At 33.7% G+C, this 22,447-nt stretch overlaps 2 protein-coding genes across 3 annotated transcripts; both read left to right on the top strand.

The window, feature by feature from the left end:
* The first annotated feature begins 429 nt into the window (after window positions 1-429).
* LOC113715383 (GDSL esterase/lipase 6-like) lies at window positions 430-2,560 on the top strand. 2 transcript variants are annotated; one of them, XM_072071445.1, is made up of 4 exons: window positions 430-755; window positions 880-1,025; window positions 1,122-1,587; window positions 2,165-2,560. In XM_072071445.1, the coding sequence occupies exons 1-4, from the start codon at window positions 530-532 to the stop codon at window positions 2,413-2,415; spliced, it is 1,089 nt and encodes a 362-aa protein (XP_071927546.1). In that variant the 5' UTR covers window positions 430-529; the 3' UTR covers window positions 2,416-2,560. The 2 variants fall into 2 exon arrangements, with proteins under 2 accessions (XP_071927546.1, XP_027095367.1); XM_027239566.2 differs by having other exon boundaries at window positions 431-755; window positions 2,168-2,560.
* A 9,311-nt stretch (window positions 2,561-11,871) lies between these two features.
* On the top strand, window positions 11,872-12,396 carry LOC113716197 (uncharacterized). The gene has a single exon (XM_027240492.1). It carries the CDS (start codon window positions 11,872-11,874, stop codon window positions 12,394-12,396), a length of 525 nt encoding a protein of 174 aa, XP_027096293.1.
* Window positions 12,397-22,447: the final 10,051 nt, after the last annotated feature.

The following is a 22,447-nucleotide window of genomic DNA, read 5'->3' as shown; positions in this document are numbered from 1 at the left end:
TTTACTATCTACATATCTAGGAGCTCTCTTCATGTGTGCTTATATTCTTTTCTTGTTGGTCTCCATATAGTTATAGTCTCTGTTCATTTTGGGGAAAAGAAGACTTCCTTTTGCAATTTTAGTTAAACAAAAATACGATAAGCTAGAAAAAAGGAAAACCATGGCTAAAGGGGATGTACAGGATTTTCAAAAGTAACGCAAATACATTTGAGAAAGTCAAATCTCTGCTGGAAAAAATTTTTCCTTTGCAGCATGCATTTCATCTCAAGTTCACAACCTTAAATGCAAAAAACAGCAGATAAATGGAACTATTTTTGCAGAAAAAGACAAATTTTTCTGGTGGCAGGTAACAGTTTTGGCTAGCTGTTTTTGATCAGAAGGTGATGAATGATGATGCTCATCATGCATGGCCTGAGCTCGTGCTTTCCATTTCATTTCATCACTCTCCTTGTTTTCTTCTCCTCTCTTTCTAGTCAGAAAAATTCACACCACCCTTTTGCTCTAGCGCATATTATTCACATAAGCCCTGATGGAGAAAACCCTCATATTCTTTCTCCTCCTAAACTTTTTGTCATCTGTTTTAGGATGCAAGGTATCATCAATCTACGTATTTGGAGACTCAATTTTTGATGCCGGAAACAATCACTATAACAAGTACTGTGCTGCTCAAGCTGATTTTCCACCTTATGGTTCAACTTTCTTTCACCGCCCTACTGGAAGATTCACCAATGGCAGAACAGTTGTAGATTTCTTATGTGAGTGGTTCTTTTGCCTTTCTTAAACTAATGCAGGCACAAAAGTCAGGATGGATCTTAATATATATTACATTTGCTTTTCTTTTTTGTTCTGTTATTCTAAATTCATGCTTTCAAAATGCAGCTCAATTTCTTGGTCTCCCGTTACAAAAACCATTCCTCGAGGCACAGCTTGATATAATTAATGGAACTCTAAAGAATTATCCATCTAATGGCATCAATTTTGCTAGCGCTGGAAGCGGTGTTCTTTCCACAACCAACAAAGATTTGGTAAGATAAGAATTAATGTTCAAATCTGAACCAAATAATCAATTTTTAGATCTTCTTAGAACCAAATCATGACATTCTTATGTATTTCAATTCCAGAATGTTACATCACTCCAAACCCAACTGCAACAATTCAAGTCACTGATAGAGCAAAATCATCTAGACAAGAAAGTGGTGAAGCAGTCTCTGTTCTTCTTGGAATCAGGCTCAAATGATGCCTTTAACTACTTTTCTCCATTTGATGCCCCAACTCTTAGCCCAGATGCTTATGTCCAAGAAATGTTAAAACAAGTTGGTAATTTTGTTGACCAAATTTATGAGCTTGGGGCACGCAAAATTGCCTTATTTTCACTGGGACCTGTTGGCTGTGTCCCAGCAAGGGCCCTTTTGCCTGGTGCGCCAACTGATAAGTGCAATGGAAAGATGAACAAAATGGTCAAGAATTTCAACATGGGATTGGAAAATCTTGTCAAGGCCATTCCTAGCAAGTACCCTGGCGCAATTGCTGTTTATGGAGCGGTTTATAAGACTGTCCAACTTTTTCGAGCCAATCCGAGCCAATACGGTAATCTTTTTCATATTTGTTTTTCACAAGTTTACTCGTCTGTTTGACCTAGAATGAAATGAAAAGAAAATGTGAAGGAAAGTTATAATTGTTACGCTTTTTCTCCTAAAAATTTTTGTGTCATATGAACAATCATTCTGGAGCATTTTTTTTTCAAAGTCCTAGATTAGACTGGTTGGTTAATTAGGCCGTGAATCTCGTTAACTATGACTTTTTATCCTACTTGTATTAGTGTCAAAAATGGTTTTATGGGCTTAAACCCTCCTTTTGACCCAAAATAAAAAATGGTTCTACGCAAGAATCAGCCAAACTTAGTCAATAACTATCTAAAAATTGGTATTAGTTGCCTCCCCACCACCCTTTCTCTTTACCTTTGATTCCATCTACTTTTTCATTTTTGGTTTTCTTGAATCCATTAAAACGTCGTCCATTTTTCTTTAGGGGTTCATGAGGAGTATGATTCCCTCCTTGTTAAATTTTTCACTGCATATCGTCTCTCAAAACTCGTACTAACCTTTTTTTTGCATAAAATTGGTTTTATGTGTATCATTACTGACCACTGATATTTGACATATAGCAGGCTTCAATGATGTAACAAATGCATGTTGTGGTTATGGAACTCTTGGGGGAATGGTGCAATGTGGAAAAGAGGGTTACACAATTTGTCCAAAGCCAGATCGAAACTTGTTCTGGGATTACTTCCACCCCTCTGAACGCACTTACAAACTCATTTCCAAGGCTTTGTGGAGTGGAGGCCGCACCAGCATTCGACCCATCAACTTGAAGACTCTAGCAAACATTACCCTTTCTGAGCAACAATATTCATAAGCAATTGATTGATTTTCCTACTCCTGCACTTGTTCATCCTTTTATAAAATTTCTCCTCCAACATGGTAGCTAGAACTCAAATGCATGTACATGTTGATGAGAAACAAGAATCATGTGTTTGAAATTATTATTTCCTTGGAGAGTACGTAGGAATCCGCTTAGATTTAGTCTTTTAATCTAGACAAGGACTGCAAGAGAAATTATTATTTCCTGGGAAGGCAGTACTTAACACAGACCTAGTCAGTTATGTCTAAATCTTCTAGAATTAGGATTAGAGGCTACTCGGAAAAGTTCAAGGCGAAGAATTGATCATCTTGGTAATAATCGAGCTTGTAGTTGAGTAAGTTTAATTACTTGGACTTCGACGTACTCGAGTTTACCTAAATAGGTAATGACGAATAATTTACAAACAGGAGAAACTTAATTACGACAGAACTAGCTTGTATGATTTATACATTTATTTTGCAACCGCATTAGAATATATATTACCAGCATATAATTGCAAACCTACCTTATTGATGATGAGATCAGTTTAAATTTGTGATTGAAAAAGTCCCCAAGGACTTAATATAGCCTTCTAGAAGGATTTGTTTCAGCAGAATTTTGCTGAAAACATTTTGTGATAAACTACTTTAATATATTCTTCGGTTTGAAATTACTGACATGACGCTTGTGATTGTATACCTACCTACCCACAAACATTAAAAATTACACGATCCCTTTCCATTCCCTCAATGTACGTATATTATTCTCAATAATGATAGTGTTTTATATTTTATATAATTGATATTGCTACAATCTGAGAATTTTAAAACACTAATCGCAACCTCTACAGTAAATTTAATCTGAGGGTATGGTAACAAAAATGGATCATAGAATCCCCTCATAAATATTATCTAGTGTATCATCATTTTTTTTTTTTTGCTAACGGAGTGGGTATCCGGGTCAATCCTTACAGGACCCTACTAATCCTACTCCGGCCCGGGAGGAGAGACCCATCCCCCGAACACGATAATCAGAGGACTCGGACCCTTGCAGGCATTGGATACCAGCTCTTAAGGAAACTTGCTGAGACCAACTGAATTACCCATGAGGGGCAGACAATTTGATGGAAGGCAAAGGTTGAACCCCTGATCTCCCATCCCATCAGGAGAGGTGGTGGCCACTGAGCTTATCATCATTTGTCTTACATGTTTTAAGTATATCCTGTTTGATTTATATCGCGATCGCAACAATGTACACTATTCCTACACTGTGGAGGAGCGGAGCGCCCAATAAGATTTATAGAGGAGCTGAGAGCCGAACCTCTAAAGTCCAAACCAAACAAGCCTATTATTGTACTATTTGGATTTTTTAGAACAAAGGGAGATTAATAATGGTTCACAAATTTTATGTATTGACTTGCCATAAGGCTGCAAATCAGGGCAAGAAGATCAAGTTTGAGCACTCTGTTGTCATATTTCCCTCACAGGGTTGGATGGGGTGGCTGTTGCAATCTTGGATTCATTAATATTTTAATTAAGCTGATTAATTCACCAAACATAAAATGATATGTAACTAATTGACAATGGGCAGTTGAGGTTGCTGAAGATGGAGCCTTAGGTCCCTGATTTGAACCTTGCTGCCAGTAAGTTATGGAGGGTGGGGAATAGTCTGTGGGATCCACTCCCTGCGGGACACCAAAAAAAAAAAAAGACAATGGGCAGTTTTCCTTGAAAAAAAAAAGTAGTTTCGATTTTGGGTCTACTAGACAAAACGCATTTGGCTGTTTAAATTGTTTATTATCTAACTACTGAACCTTAAATTGTCAGTACGTGATACTTAGTATACAAATAGACAAGGTTGAGATGTGGTCCTAATTAGGTCATAATAGACCAGCTCCCAATATCAAAAAAAGGGTTAATGAAACTTTAGTACCAAATGGATTATGGGATTTGAGCATAAGCCGTTAGGTAAGCTTTAATCATGATAAAAAAAAAAAAAATTGATGTTAGTCAATTGGTTGGCTCATAAACCAGTTTTTGTGCAATTGTTTAAGATAAAAGTCAATTTCACCAAAGAATTATACAAATAAGTCGGCATATTAACACAGAGTTTGGTGATTTACAGCAAGATGACCTAAATTGCATATGAATGAAAATAATTAATTTGCAGTGTCACAGAGTAAATTAATATTGATTTTTTTTCTCAGTTAAAGAAATATTTATGTCATGTTGTTAACGTCGAACATTTATTCCGGGTTTAATTTTGGATGATTCTTTGGGTTTTACCTATGTAATTAGTCAATGGCAAAAAATTTTTTATTGCAAGTGTTAAAGACTCTGCCACCTACTCAGGTAGAACCACAGGGATACATTTATATGCCTAACTTAGATCTGGCTACTATCATGTTACGTAAATGTGTTTAGCTAGGTCTGTTTAAAGAAGGTTTTCATTTTTTCCCTAATGGGGCACTTAATTTTTTTTAATATGAAATAACAAGATCGTTTATTTCTTTTTGATAAACAAAATAATTTTATTCCATAAATCTGTACTAACGACAGGCAATACATCGGACATACAACAGATAAAAACAATTTGAAAATTGACGGACGCAACAAATTTGGAAATTAAAAAAAAAAAAAAAGTAAAATAGTACTATGAAGATCCAAAAATCTTTCAACATCGGACGAATATCTTGGAGCCCAAATTTGTGCATGTCTTCAATAGTCAAATCCAATGTAAAACTCTTTCAAACTAAAAGAAAAAAAAAATCCAACAGAATAAATTTGAGAATTTCTAGGTCTGCAAAAACACATCTAAGAAATTGCAGATCTAACAAGATACATAACTAAAAATAAAGAAAACTCCTCACAAGAAAATTTTAAGAGAAGAGAAAATTCTCATTAGAACAATCTAACAAAAATGAAACTCTCGTCAAAAAATTTTAAGAGAGGAAAAACTTGTTAGGAACCCTACCCTAAAAGAGACTTTTAATTCTTGCAAATATTGATAAGCAATTGATGTCATCTTCTTCAAATTTTGGAGAAGAACTGCTGCATCAATCCTTCTCCACTCGTGGACTTGTTGATCATTCTCATTTCATATATTTCTCTTCCAACATGGTACTGTTAGAATTTATATTTGTGAAACTCGATGAGATGCATAAATTCATATTTGAAGTTATTTCCTATGATCTCTACATGGAGAGTAGGATTCCACTTAGTATAATCTAGGTGAACAACACAATTTCTTTCTTTCTTTCTTCTTTTAACTTTTATTCACCAACAATTTTATTTATTTTTTTGGTTGAGGGAACTGTGATCTACACAACTCTTTAAGCTCTTACAAAATAAGAGTTGTGTCTAAAGATCATAGGATTTAAGGTTACTTAGATGTTTATAAATTTGATCGAGCATTCATCTTGACTCAGTTTACTTCTTGACTTCTATATGAGTTGAAGCGTTCTTTTACTTGATCTTGAACAGGTGATAATTTACGTACAGATTTGGCTTACAACCGGAGTTGCATTTATTGTGCAAACCGTAGAATATTACCTAAATTCATGTTTGGATAATTTCTGTTCATGTGACTATTTCAGAACTACCTTCTTGATGTTGAGATCAATTTATATTTGTGACTGAGTGCGTATTTTCTAGAAGGATTTGTTTAGGCATAAAAACTATTTTTTTTTACATGAACTATACTTATATCTTCAATTGTTCAACAAAAAGGGGCATGGACCCTTACCTACCAATGCATATTATCTAGTCTGAAGCTCCTAAGATCACAAGGTGATAAATAATAAGTTGTCAAAATGTCCTAAGAACACGTTCTAATTGTGTCCTGTTTATTTTTAATTTGCCTTTTCTAGAACATACAAGCTACAACGTAAAGAATAAATGACAAAGAAAAGAAGAAGAAGAAAAAAATGTTAGCTCAATATTCAATCGCATAATTTTATGCAATCTTGATTGTTTTGAATCTTCGAGTTTTGAATAAATAAATGGGAAAAAAAAAAGTAAGAAATGAATCTTAAATTGTGGGCAATTGGAACTGCAATCTACAAACCGACAAGGCCGTCATCTGGTCCTTGTTAATTAATTCATAATATATCAGCTCTTAACATAAAAATAATAAAAATAAAAGGCTAATGAACCTTTAATCCCACATGGGGATCTCTTCAAAAGCCGTCGGTTGGCTAGCTAATTATGAGAAGCTGATACTAGTCAATTGGTTGACTTGATAAACGTATCCTGCATATACAGTCCTATTGCAATTGTTTAGGATGGAGTCAATTTCACCAGAGAATTGTGTGAATCAGTCGACAGATTAACACGGAGTTTGGTGACAGCAAGATGATCATCAGTGTACTACGGAATCCAGAAGAAGTGGATAATCCTGATACCATTTTTTCTTCTGCATTCAAGGAATCTTAAGTAGATGTCGGCTTTCACTTTTTCTTTTCTCCTCTTATCTGGCTTAGAAATTTATGATGATCTATTGTATAGGTTTGTCTAATAGGTGTTTAGTAAAAAAAAAAAATCTCGTTAACATAAGTTTTATGCGTCGTGTTAGGTCTGTTGGATAATTCGATTCAGCAATTAAATTAAATTTAAAGAATTAAGATCTTATCATGTTCAAACGTGATTCGTGATGAAAAATAGAACATTTTAATCAATTAAGTGAATTTGAATTGTTTAGACAAAATTTACTCTAAAAAAAAAATAAGTGATTAATAAATTATTTATCACTTAATGCAGAATGCGCTCAAAAAACAATTCAGTAACTTCAATAAAAAAAAATTTTAAAAAATCAATAACTTAAATAGATTCAGATTTCAAAATTCATATTTTTATATTTCAATTTTATTAAACACACCTTTAGGTTTTTTTTTCCACAATGAAGTAAATTTAAGCCTCACGAGTGTCTCGATAAATGGGGTGAGTGTATATTCAAATGATAAATTAAAAGGTGAAATAAGCATACCAACAAAGCAATTATACCCTCTCTCTCTCTCTCTCTCTCTCCGTGCTTTTCCTCTTTGTCGGTTTTTTTATGGAATCCAGTGTATTACTTGTAGATCGTGAAGTAAATTCCCCTTGACTTTTAAATTGAGATGCCGTAGACGCTACTAATTAGAAAATCACTAGAAGTTGGTTGGTCCAAATCACTGTTGAACATTAAATGATGTTTAATCTTAATTTACTCCGTTAGGGAACGCCCCTTATTAATTCAATAAAAACAGTGACGGCGGCAACCACGCCTTTGATAGCGGATTACCTGCCGAAGTTTCACATATGCAACTGCCTGCATTTTCTTGATATTGTGAAAAAAAAAAAAATGCAAGGGCATGCAGGATTTTGTGGTTTGATAATTTTGCTTTTCAGCCTGTCTTACTAATTTAATACCTAGGTATCCAACCATAACTTCTAATAGAAAGCAAGATAACAAGTAACAATCTTAAGTTTTCTTGCTTCATTAAGCTATGCAAGTGACACAATTCTTTTCATGTAAAATATATTAGAGGAATGAAAGGATTTTTCCAGTTTCATAATATTAAATTAACCACCTAATCACCCTTTGCAATGTAAACAATGCCTATAAAAAGAGTCATCATATTCAAATCCAGAACAATTTTTTGAATATATATATATATATATATATATATATATCCTAAAAGGTATAAAAAGGGGAGTTGACTTATGAATATGAGCAGCAGCAATGGTAATGGTCCCCTATGGGCACCATGACTAGGTGGCTAAATTTGGAATTTCACCTTAACATGTTAGTATTGTACAGATTGAGTTGGGTTAGTGGAACATTGGTCTTGTTGCCTTACTACGTGGAAGCACTTGGAGCCTGGTGAAGTTGCATGTCTGTCTAAAATGCTCCAAATGCAAATTTAGTGTTTTTTGTCCTGGCAATCTCTTCTTCCCACCTATGTTTAAAACTATGTAGCCCACCTATGTTTTGCATAGGGGTATCAAAATGGGTGATTTGGACGAGTTTGGATTGGTTAAAATGAGTAATGAGTATAAGTAAGTCAACCCATTTATACTCATTTAATTAGATGGGTATAAATGGATAAGTTAAAAAATGAATTGGGTAACCTAATTACCCATTTATAATCCATTTATTTTAACTTTTGTAAATTCATTTAAATTCATTTTTGCAAACTAACTTATCAATTTATACTACCCTTTGCACCCATCATTAGTTTTAAATATTTACGTATAATGTTCAATAAGCCAATTATCAATTTTTTTCCCATCCGTACTCTATGTCACAAAATTACATACTATTAATAATTTAAAAATAAGAATATAAAAATTTGAATTAAGTACTATAAAAGTTAACAGAAAAACTTAATCCAAAAATTTTGACTTAATCCAAAAATTTTGAACCCCTAGCGTTTTTTTCGTGTGTAAATTTAAAATTTTATTTTAAAAAGGTAGGAAAAGAGGCTAAAACTTGTCATAAATTGGTAATGCTAAAAAATAAGCAAATTAACAAACTAAGATAAAATAAAATGATAAGATAAAACCAACAAATAATAATAGTAATGAAACAAAAGTAGTTAACATCATGACAAAATGAAGAATTTGAAAAAAAAAAATGGGTGGGAGAAGACAATACTAAATAGATTAATTGGATTTGATGGGTTATCCAATAATTCCGATTTATAAATGGATATTATTGGGTAACCTATTTATACCCATATGCAAAATTTTAAGATACCCATATCCATTTATTCATGAATAGGTATGGATAAATTTAGTTAAATGAGTTTGTTTGTCACCTATAATTTTGCAATAGCTATTTGACATTAGTTTTCTATCATGCAACCATCTACTTTTGCTAAGGTAAATAGTGCTTTTGTCTACGGCTCTTCGTGTTTGAGCTTTCTATCCTGTAATAATCAACTTTTGATAACGTACAGACTACTACAAATCAATGTACCTAAGGGACAAGGGATAGGGACGGTCATTCTGATGACCATCCCTGAACAATTAATGGCCATGATTTGGTTAAAAAATTTTGTGCGATCCAGATCACAAGTTGTGCATCGATTTTTGCACCGCAGGTGAGGTCCGCAAAATTTTGTACTAAAGTTACACATTGTGCAAATAAAATTACTCTGCGTGCAACCAAAGTTACGTGTTGTTGAAAATGGCTAAAATCACTGGGGACGGTTGCAGGTGCCCCTTGTCCGTACCTAAGTATTTTGAACTCCACTATTTTATCATCAAATTCACTCACACCCACTCTTAACTCCGTACACACAACTAACAACGTTATAAAAAATTGGGCACCCTCATGCATCTCATGAGACACAAACAAACTAGTATATATTAAAGAGTGACCACTTATGTAACTAGAGTTCCTAATGCTCCAGGCAAAAGAGTAAAGCTGAAACTTTGGTTCTTGCCCTACCCCATCATACATCAAAACTAGGCCATGGGAAAATGAAGCTGTGCCGAAAGGTTAGTGAATTATCTCCTTTGTTGAACCAGAACGTGACAGCAAAGCTAAAATTGTATCAACAGCAAGAACTAAACACAAAGCTTAAGTCAAATGAAAGTAATCATAGCCTAACCACATAAGCCTTCAATAATGCAGGATTTGCAGTTACCTTGTAAGTTGTCAAGAAATGATTTGATGGAAAATCATTTTCCGCAGCATAAAGGACCACTAAATCGCGTGGAAAGTCTAGGTGGCCAAGAATTTAAAAGGGCAATCGCATGGGGTGGCTGTTGGAAAGCAATACCACGAAGTTGACACTCTCAATGTTTAATCTACTGCACTAAAGAGAAAAGTTTCTTGCAATTTCGACCGCAAGACAAAAGTAATCCGAAGATTAGGCAGGCCATAGGGATGATTTGGTAGTGTTTCAATTTTCAAAAGCGGTTAGGTTGCAAAATATTATCTCATAATCTACCATATTTTCTCTTCCATAAAAAAAAAAAAAGAAAGAATTTTATTATTAACGGGTGTGTCTGATTAGTACCTTTTAGTATATTTAACTTATACCTATTTTAACTGGTGCTCGTTGGATAAACCCTTAGTATACTCATGTTTTGTTGCGTACACTAGAAATAACTTTTACCTAAGAGTGACAATGTATAAAAAAAATTAATCCATATATATTAAATACTAGTAATTTCTAATTAACCAACAATCCTCAAAACTTTGAGTGCATATCATGTAAATTAAAAGTTGGCAAAGAATAATCCACCCCGAGCTCAATAATAATACATCAAGCTTGCACATTGTACACCACAAAAATCTGCAGATAAATTGGTTATTCTCAAGGAAACACATAAAGAAAACAAAAGAATAAACGAAACCAAGATGTTTGCTTGCTTGTTTTGCTGGGTAAAGAAATTACATCATAGTTGATAGATAGTTCTAGTTCTAAACTTGTGTACTAACTTCCAAAGACTGAGCATATTTTCCCACGGGGTCGCAGTCCCCACACGCATCAATGCCAAAGGACTCGTGACACCAATGACTCAAAACTACGAAACTAATTCCTATAACTTTCCTTCATCTTTTCCACAAATTTCGCCCCCAACGCGGACACCCTAGTCAAACCCAGCCGCAAAAGTCTCTGCGTTAGAGCTCTGCCTTTGCCAAATAGTAATCGAATTTGTTGCCCTTAGCTATTTCTAGTACTAGGGTGGCTAGATCCTAACTCCTATTAAGGATCCCTTAACTATGATTATATGTCCTTGTCATCCGGGTTCAAGCTCAAACATCCCTAGGATGAGTCATTTCTATACAATTTCCTCATCATTTCACATTGAACTTTTGTAGGACATATCGTTGTTAATTACATTTTAAATTTCTTTAAAATCTTATCACAAGCAAAAAAATATCTTATCCTAATCAATAGTATGTAATTTGTGGATATTATTGCTTATATATATAGTTATATCTTATTGAAATGAATTAATTTTCCATTTCCCACCTTAAATGAAAGTTTTAGTGCGTGTGATTTGCTTATATTCTCTTGAGCCTAACATATACTCTACTAATTAACTGTATTTGGATAAGGTTGCTATCTGATTTTCTTTTTAAAAAAATCTTGAACCACTTTTTAAAATTCACATTGCCATTTATTCCTCCCCCCCCCCCCTCCCCAAAAAAAAATTAATAAACAATAAACGATTCTCCAAATTGAGGCAATAGGTTATGGAAAATTTAAAAAAAAAAAGAAAGAAGAAGGAAAGTCAAAAAATTTCCTATAATTGGATTTCTAGACTATTAATTGCTTAATTTGAAAATTGACATTTGTGTTACTCCAACCTACACATAATTATTAGTAGTAAATTATAGCCTCCACGCGCAATAGTTGTGCTTTTTAAACCCTTTAAATAGCAAAGCAATTCCACCGGTTCACACATAGACACGCACTAAACAGCACTTCAAACACCTTTCTTCATCTCTCTCTCTCTCTCTCCCCCTTCCAGCATGGGAAACTTGATGTCATGCAGCACTCTTCCGACTCCGTTGATGAAAACCACCAGGGCCGCCAGGGTTATTCTCCCAGGCGGCGAAGTACGGCAGTTCCGGCAACTGGTGAAGGCAGCAGAACTCATGCTAGAATGTCCAAACTACTTCTTGGTGAACTCTAAGTCCTTGAATATTGGAAAAAGATTTTCCGCCCTTTCTGCCGATGAAGATTTGGAGTGTGGCAACGTTTATATCATGTTTCAGATGAAACGCGTGAATTCCATCGTCACTGCAGCTGATATGGCGGTGGTTTTGATGGCGGCGAACACTGCAGCGAGGCGGATAGCCGGTGGCAAAGTTGAACCTGAGGTGGCGGCCGCCGCGGTGACAAGAGATGATGATCAAGAAGTTGGGCGGTCGAGGTTGAATTTGGAGGAGATTGAAGGGTTTAAGGATATGGAATATAGATTTAGATTAGCATCGTGCAAATCAAGGAAGCCTTTGTTGGATACAATCACAGAAGAGCCTGTTTTTTCCAGATGAGGCAGTTGCTTGTATATTAGCGTTTGTATTTCAGAACAATAGTGATATTAGTTTTTCTTTTCTTTTTTTTTTGTTGGACAAAAAAATTGTTTTTCCAGCGCTTTTTTTATTTTTTTCTATTTGCATGAAAATTAATTTTGGTATAAATTGATGGGCCTGACTGAGTCAAGAAATTAGTACCATAGAAGCAGTGGGGGCAGCTTCCTAGGAGCTGCTGGGAAATTGGGTACAGTCGTGAAAATGAATTTGGTTTGAACTTTCAATCGAAGGACTTGAAAATGCATTTAGTAAAAAGAATTAAATGTTTAGAAAAGGAAAGATTGCGTGGATTCTTTTTATTTTTGCCAATTTGTTACAAAATTACTCTACTAATCCATCGGTCAACATTTAATTTCCTTTGAAATTGATATCATTTATGAGCTGGAGACCTTATTTCTATTGATGGAAAAGTCATATGACTTGCTTGTATTCAGGAAAACAGAATTGAGCTTTTCTTAGCTTTCATTTGGAAATATGATCATATAAATCAACGGCAAATTATTGCTTTCGACCTTTGAAATAGTTTTTTTTTTTTTTCCTTTTTTGGGTTCTTTTGCAGGCTAAACTATAGTAGAATATGTATAGTTATGTTTTTCCGGTCATTTATTTTTGTAAACTAGGCATAGAAAGATAAGGGAAAAATCATAGAGCGATGAAATGGTCTTTTGGGGATTTGGTGGATTCACCAAATGGGAAATGATAGGCTGAAAAAAGAAACACTTTCAAACATAGTTAATTTTTACCACATTGATAGAGTAGATTAACGTATTAATTATGTGATCAACAAGATAATGTGATTAATGACAGAAATTAAATGACAAATAATGAAAAATATATAACAATTTTGAAAGTGGCATACCTCGTATACCTGCCAGGAAAATTTGCAATTGTTAGGTGATTTTGTCTTTTGGTTTATATATTAAGGCTCTATATATAACTGTTTACAGAGTTTGGAGTTATGTATTATTCTTCAAAAAATGCAAAAAAATAAAATAAAATAAATTGATAAATGAAGAAGGTCACAAATTGGGATTCATGAGAAATAATAATTCGCACAGATTATTAAAAAATAAAAAAAAAGGGTTCTTAAAGCTTTCATTGTTGAAGATCATTGTCATGACAGCCGCTAATCTTGCCTTACAAGTCCCAAATTGGCCATTTTATTTGTTCATGAGGTCGGTATTGGACCACTCCCTGTGACCAAAGGAGACAGAAATTTATTGGCTTAGAAAACTTTACTAGTTTGCTGCCCCTGCTTGGACCCAAAAAGACATTAATTATATTGAAGGAGAAGAAGAAGAAGAAGAAGTTGCTTTTTCTTAGAGGACAGGGAAAAGGAAATGTAACAGAAAGTGAAAGAAAACTGCTTAGAGGACATGGAAAAAGAAATGTAACAGAAAGCGAAAAAAATCCATACAGAGCTGAAGATCACTTCGTCTTCTCTTCTTTATTAGTTTCTCGTAAAGAAAAGAAAAACAAAGGAGGAAGAAAAAAAAAAGCAAAATTGAACACACACACACTCTCTCTCTCTGGCAATTTGATGTCCACGTTGTTTAAATATACGTTGTTTAGTATTTCCAATAAGAGATAATTTGTGTTACATAAATACAGTTGCTGACAAAAATTTTTAATTTGGGAAAGAACTTTTGCTCTTTTTTTTAGATTCATCCCGAATTAAAAATCTTCGCATGTACAAAAAAAAAGAAAAAAATTAAAATACCTAGTAAGAGTTTTATTTCACCCCAAGATAACTTTTAATGTCATAGAAGAAATAGTTTTAAGGGCATTGGAGTTGCTTACCTTGTTGGGCAACTTGGGGCAAGAAATCGAACGGCTTAAACAAAGGTAGAAATTTACAAGATAAAAGACGAAACGAGAATAGTGTAAGCAACAAACATCATTGTCATAATGTGAAAAACTAATATGACGATGAATCATTGTAGTATCAATAATTGTGAGCTTGGGTCCAATTTGTCATATTATGTAGGGGGTCATTATCAAGCCCATCACCATTAGTCTATTGGCCGCGGATTAAGAAAAGAAATTATGTGCTTTTTTTTTTCTCATGTTTCTAAATTCTAGTCTTGTACTTGACATACAAAGGATGTTGCTTAATTCTCGATCATTAGAGAATGCAGCTTCCTTTGTTTGACTTGATGTAACAATTTTTTTCAGATACTATAGCAATATTGGATGCTTCCAATTGATCTTCAACTTCATTTGTCCACATTAAAAAGCTTGGCTTTTAGTTTCCATTTGGATAGCTATTTTTTGAATTTTTTTAAAAAAATATATATTGTAATATTTTGATATATGTGAGATAAAAAGATGATTAAAAAATGTGGTCACGGAAAGTATAAAAATCGTTTCTTAGAAAATAACATCCTAAGTTTGACACTAGTATTTCATGGGAAGGAAAATATACAGATTTTCCATACATTTAGGCGCAGAAAGTTGTTTTTCTGGGCATCACATGCAAAATTATTACGTTTGTGCCTAATTTCTTCTTCTTCCTTTTTTCTTTCTTACAAGTCGAGCTTATGAACCTCCATTTCATGGATACATGAGGCTTCTCTGATTGAGAATTGAGAGATTGTGTACATAATATTGAACTTTCCTGGTTGTTGCAATTAAAAGAGACTGATGAGACGCTGTGAAACGATAGATGCCACTGGAATTAAAGAAGTAAAATTGTCAACTCTTCATTATTTTCCTTTGCTTGAACATCCTTTGATTTGTAAACATATTTACCAAGATTTATATTGAAAAATAGCAATATTTACCAAAAGGAAAAAAAAATTTAAAGACTAACTTTTTTCCTTTCCTACTTAGTTAGATGCTCAAATTACTCTTTCAATCACCAATCTACCGTTCCAGATGTTACTATGCTGTTACAAAATATACAATAATCTAACCTCAAATTTAGAAAAATTAATATTGTTTTACTAGAGAAGTCAAGCTGTGAAGATTTAATTATATGTACATATGTAGGGAAAAAATTAGGAAGGAAAGAATTAGAATATTCTAAACATAGCAAAAGTGCATAACTTATCTTTAAAAAAAAAACAGAGAAATATGCAAAATTTAGTAGGATTTATAATGTTAAGAAACCTAAATCGCATCTAACTTGACATATGTATGCATACACTCACTTTTGTTATCCTATGCATTTTAATATTTTCCTGAATTAGTTTTATTATTGTAAAAAAATTAACACTTGAAACTATCTTAATAGTAAAATCCAAGTCCATAAACTGGAAAAATAAACCAAAAATCCACCAAGAGTTCTAACATAGTGCCAATACTTTGTAATTTTTCATCGGATCTTCATAGCTTTCCCAGCATCACATGCTACAGGCACAGGCTTTTCAACCCTTCAAAAACCTCCCCTGAGGTTTCCAGCAATTACAAAGAGTTCCCCTCAAGTTTCAAAAATTACACCTATCTCTCTTGCTTTTAAGGTTTGTATAACAATATAGACTCAATAGTTTATAATTTTTTTCAAATATCTTAAAATACCCTTCTTCAGAGAATAAGACAAAATAAAACAACATTTTAATCTTTAATTTCTTGTACAACACATACTTACTAAAACAAACAAAGTCCAGCGACTCCAACTCATCTCAAAATTTATTACTTGCTAATTTTTGCCTAATGCAACTCACTACCACCACGACCAATATTAAACTAAGAAATGACCCCATGTCCCTAAAAATATAATTCATCGTTGCTCTAACACTCTTAGAAAATAGAGACAAAATTCTACCTTTATAGTAAAATCACAATCAATAAGTAAATAAAAGAGAGAACCAATGAATAATTGTTAGACTTTTTTTGATTAACAAATATAATAGTCATCTTTTTATGTTCCAACTCTCAATTTCATTTTTTTCCTATATCACTACTACATTTTTCATCTTCCCCTAGTTTGACAATAAAATCTACAATCTGCACCTTGTTAATTTGGTAACTTCAATTGGCTAACATTTGTAAGGAGTAAAACAATAGGGAAAAAAAAGAAAGGGTCTAAAATTTTTATAGTAAGAAAGAGACAGGAAAACAAAAAATACAGATAAATTTGGTAGATGGTAAAAAATTGATAGTGGTATGGTTGGTAACAATGACGCACGATATTTGGTGGGAGGGAAAAGCAATTGTAGGAGAAGAAGAGAGAAGAATATAATAGAGGAAGGGAGGGAGAGAGGAAGAGACGAAAATTAGAAAATTGATGGAGATTGTTTTTTGAGATTAGAAAATGACAAGTAGAATAATAAGAAATATTTTTCAGTTTTAAATGTCCCTTTATAAATTAACTATTAAGTGGAGGACATTTTAGTCATTTGATTGGACCAAGGGAGGTCCATGTAATTATTGAAATCTCAGGGGAGCTAAGTGAAATTGTCAAAAACCTCAAGGGAGGTTTCTGAAATTATGCTAAGAATTTTCCAAGGAAGGTAAATATTGCATGGTTGAAAACAATCTTCCATTACTTCTGTACCATGCCCACTAAAATAAATAAACGTATGGTACAAGAGATTTGCACTATGTGTTTAGTGGCATATTATTAGAGTATCAAAAATAGCAAGGGTTTTTCTTTGGTGAAAAATACTGCATAGAGTTAAATTTATCACTTGAAATTTCTTAATCAAATAACACGGTTTTGCTGTGCTTATAAATATGAAAGGGAGAAAAATTAAGCTGGAAACTTTGCTTTACATTGTGATGCAATGATTGATGCTGTGCTAACCTTTATGGATCTGGATACAGAATTCACTAGCATTTCATATCTTTGCATTGCAACTTTCATACGCAACCAGAGCTTAGTTGAGTTTCTATGTGGAAAGGGAAGAAAATAAGATGAAGAACGGTGTCTTAATTCGTGTGCAAATTGTCTTTGATAATAATCTATTACTATTATCATTTTTTTGTCACTGAAGAAATTTCAATATAGGGGTTCAGCAGTAAATTTGCAGGAAATGAAACTGCGTGTAGATTCTGATATATATTAAGGGTTAATATCAGAAACCTCCCTTGAGGTTTCTTCTAATCACACCTAGAACCCCTCATGTTTTCGAAATCACACTTAGCACCCTTAGAATGACAACTTTGGTATCATTGTCAACCCCTCATTATTTTTGTTCCACTTTTACCCTCCTTGTGAACTCTATTTATGTAACTCACATCCCTCCAACTTTTGTAACACTACAAAATCGTCCTTGAGCAGTGTAACATGTTTTGAACATTTTGTAATTTTATGTAAGGTTCTTGTACATCTTTATAATAGATTGCGTTTCTGTTATTAAGTTTACAAATAATTCACATAAAGTTACACATTGTTTAAAAAATGTTACATTGATCTGAACGGAGATAAAAAAAAAATGTGACTATGGATTCTCATAATGGCAGCAATACTTTCAATTTGTGGTTGTAGTTGTAAATAAACTTGCTCTTCCATTTTTGTGAAAATGAGGTGGTATAAATAGCTTTTTATGCATCCTAGTCGAATGGAGTTTGTAAGTTATTAATATTGCGATACCCTATTATCAATTAAAAATGGATTGCTAATGCTATATACTCATGAATTCCCATCATCTTTAAACTACTTTTAGATTATGTTATTATTCACTTAGAAATTGCAATTTTGGCAATGGCACTATGTCCATTGCCAAAAGTCAACATCACTGGAAACTCTATAGCTATTTAATATTAGGGAGTGGGATAGGAACAATTGTTAGATCAACCATCCCTAAATCGTGTAACATTTTTTGAACATTTTGTAATTTTATGTAAATTTCTTGTACATCGTTACAATAGAAGTGTGATAAGTTGTTAGTGTACATATGAGTCCAATATGTAATAATCGTATTTGTGTTGATAAGTTTTACAAATAGTTCAATTAGAATTACACTTTGTACAAAAAATATTACATAACTACATATTAGTTTTACATAATTTAGGGAAAACCTCAAGGGAGGTTTCCGAAATTAACTCTACATAAATAGAGTTCACAATGAGGGTAAAAGTGGAACAAAAATAATGAGGGGCTGACAATGATACCAAAGTGTCATTCTAGGGGTGCTAAGTGTGATTTCGAAAATATGAGGGGTTCTAGGTGTGATTAGAAGAAACCTCAAGGGAGGTTTCTGATATTAACCCATATATTAATCGCCAAATGTAATTTATTTATTACTTGATTACACTCCGTTGAATTTCTACAATATTTTGCTTTTGGTAGGTTTCCATTATACGGAAACTTTTTTTTCCCCATGGCAATCTAAATTAGATGTTTTACAATATTTTACCTTTTTGGGCAAAATGATCTCATTGAAAATTCAAAGAGAAACATTTAGAATTAAATTGCACCGATTCTTTTTTTTTTTTTTTTGGAGTCCTATGGAGGGCCTTTGCCACAAACGACTACCAGAAAAATATATTAAAAATTGTAACGATTCTGAAAGACAGAAGACTACAACCCGAAACAAACGTAGTAGAATCTTTTGAAAATATTAAAGATACTTGAAAATAAGAACTCTTTTCCCTCATACTTCATTCGTCCCACTTTGATAGTCCTGTTCCTTTTCCAAAATGTAGTCCACTTCCAATTGAATATTGTAATTGTCTTTTAATTTCTCTAAAATACCCTTATTTAATGTAAGTTGTTATTACTATAAACTACCTTATTTAATATAGATTGTTAGTATTGAAGATAACCTACCCCATTTAATGCATTTAGATTTTCCAAAACATATTGATATATGAAAAGTCAACTTTATTTAATGTACGGATATTTTAGGAAAGTGGCAATCTAAATTTGTTTTCTAACAAAGTTAACTACTTTTTTTTAAACTGTGTGAAAAAAAATTAGAACTATCAAAATGGAATAGAGGGAGTGTATAAGTTCCTTAATTTGAACACAAAACTACAAGGAAATGGCGTTCATAATTCTGAGGTTTCGTTATGACCCCCAATAACTTGAAAACTGGGGACAAATTACTTGAATTGAATGTCATACGCTAAAAAATCAGTGTAGTCAAAGTAGTCTCCCCATGCAGTCATGCATTTGACTGTTAAATTCACAAGAAAAATTTATCATTTCAAGTGCAGCCATTAAATCCATCCTAATCAAATTATGCCTATATAAATCCCCCTCATCTTCTAACCAAAGTATACATCAGCATCAAAACTATTATCTGCTACTACTACCACTATTCTTTTAGCGATTAAGATTGAAGGGCATTTGAGATGGATAACAAAAGTGGCAGCAAAGAAACTGGAGTAGTTGCCCGAGTTGGTGGTGGCGGCAAAGAAACTAGAGCAGGTGCAGCAGGAGCTGGTGGTGGGACTAACAAAGGTGGCAACAATGATCTGATGAAGGCTCCTGGTGGTGATGGAGCATATACATCAAGGACGGGCTTTGAGAACGATCCTAAAGGCTACTTTTCTGATCTGCATGCTAAGGAGAAGGCCAGCAAATGAAGAAGGGATGTTCGCTATCTAAAGATAGATAAAAACTTTGGCTGTTTATCTAGTGGTCAACTCTAAAATGTGGACCAATAATGGAACAATACGTTGAAGTATTGATTTATTTCTCGTTTCAAATAATTTTTTGGTTTAAGTATTTCCTTGATTTTCTTGAGTTTGCATAAAATTCTAAACCATAGCGTAATATCTTTTCTCGGTCATGTCATGATAAACCGTACAGAAGGCTTATGATGTATCAGAGCTAATTGGCCGATGTATTATTTCGCCAACACTTAGGAAGCTTAAAGACCAATTAAAGTTATGCTCCATCTGGTACATAAAATAAATAAATAAATGAAAACTAATTTGATTTTGCGATTCCACCAGCCAAGGATCCACAAAATAAGTTGAACCACGTTTTGGAGACTCACTTGCATTTCAAGGGGACCTTTAATCTTTAAAGGAAGCATTGAGGTATATCGGCTATTGTCTATAGGAACAATCACTCAAGGCTACTTCTCAGGTTCACATGGTAGCCAGAAGGGCAAATAAACCTCAATGTTGAATAAGATGCTAGAATCTATTAAATAAACATCAACTCTATGTTGAATTATCAGCTCCAAATGGTTTGGATCAACAGCTAATTTTATTGGAGAATTAAACTATCGATATTGCGTGGATCAAAAATCTAGGAATTATATGTTTATCCCTCGGCTCTAACATGATGTTAAGAAGCCTCAATCGCACCTAATTTGTTATATGAATGCACACACAGACATTCACTATCCCCTGCATTTAGATATTTTCCTGAATTAGTTTTATTGTCATCAAAAAGTTCGTGTGAATATTGTAGTTGAGTCTACTGGAACTATATGTTTATCCCTCGGCTCTAACATGATGTTATGTGCTTTGTTTGCCCTTGTCATGATGTTATGTGTTAGTTGGATCAGATGATCCGCACTTTCGCAATTAATTAGGCTCAACCAACCTCCCAAAATCCAGCAGAACAAAGGGTATTAAGTTTTCATGCTCGTAATCTGATGGACGAGGGAAATAACGAAAAGTCTCACTTGCCAAACCAAAGGACATATTATCAAGGTGTGGAGAAGGACAATTGCTATTGATTACCCGATGAAGACATCCATCAGCAAAAACAGCGTAATTTGAAATGGGATACAGGCACGGGGATCCCTTAATCACTCTTCAAGAATCTCATGGTGAATAATTATCACCTTTATGTCAAATGTCGAAGATTTCACAACCTAAATCATCTTTGACAGCGTCTCCATACGCAGATTTTGTAGTAATACCACTTCATGCTCTCCTGTGGGAAATACATATCCAAAACCAATTATAGGGTCACACAAATAAAGGGGTCTAATTTCGATGATATAAATGATGAAAGAAAGAAAAGTTAACAAGTTGTTTTGCAACTAAAAAATATATATATAAACAACAATGTTAGTTGATTTATTTATTTGTTATTGATTACTATTAATAACTGGGGGGAAGGGGAAAGAGTTGGATTGAGTGGTAAGGTAGGAGAGATTATAAATAAGAAATTCTGAATTCAAACCCTCCCCCCCCCCAATTTATCAAAAAAAAAAGGTTAAGTGGATATTATGATTCCATCACACAAATTTTTGGAGTGTCAAAATCATAGGGAGTTATGCAGTCATTCTGAAATCTTGAAAGGGAGAGGGGAGGGTGTGATGCGGATACATGAAAAATCATAAGGGCTTATATGCAATTTATCTGTGTTGCGACTAGTTAGAAAACTCAACTGATCATGTCTCTATGATCTTTAAGTAAATTGGCAAAAACATTTATGAACACAAGAATTAATATATATATTAAGCATGGCAAAAGTGTATTGCTATCCTCATAAAGGAGGGAATAAAAAAAAACAACCAAAGTAGATAAACTAGGGGAAAAAAAAACGAAAAGAATTCCAAGATTCCTAACAGATCTTCATAGCTTTCCAGTAGTATCCAAAAGTGCACCCACGAGATCCTGCAGGCTCAGGCTTTTCAACTCTTCTAAAAGTTCGCGTGTCAATGTTGTAGTAGAGTCTGTATTTACAATGCCAAGGTGCCATCAGTAATTCCCTGCCCACCATAAACTTCAAGCTGATACCGTCATCCCTAGTCAGAGGGTCTAACATGATGTTATGCGTTTCGGTCCAGATGCCTTTGTCATAATCATCAAGCATCCATAGTCGGATCAGATTTTCATGCTTTTCAAAATTAAGTAGGCTAAGGTTACCTGCCAAATCCAACACATAAATGGAACTTTCATGTTCATGCTCGTAATCCGGAGGATGGGGGACATACCCAAAAGTTTCACTAGCCAAATCGAAGAAAATTATGGCATTATCATGATCTGGTGGAAAAGGACATTCAGTATTGACTACCCAGTGAAGACGTCCGTTAACAAAAACAGCGGTATTACGAATTGGATATGGGCATTTGGATTGATTTATGACTCTCCAAGAACCTGATGATGAATAACAATTGGCTTCCCGTCTAATGCTAAAAATTTCACAACTGAA

This window comes from Coffea arabica, chromosome 11c (genome assembly GCF_036785885.1).
Source record: "Coffea arabica cultivar ET-39 chromosome 11c, Coffea Arabica ET-39 HiFi, whole genome shotgun sequence".
In the NCBI taxonomy this organism is placed as follows: Eukaryota; Viridiplantae; Streptophyta; class Magnoliopsida; order Gentianales; family Rubiaceae; genus Coffea; species Coffea arabica.
This window is presented reverse-complemented; position numbering and strand designations above follow the sequence as displayed.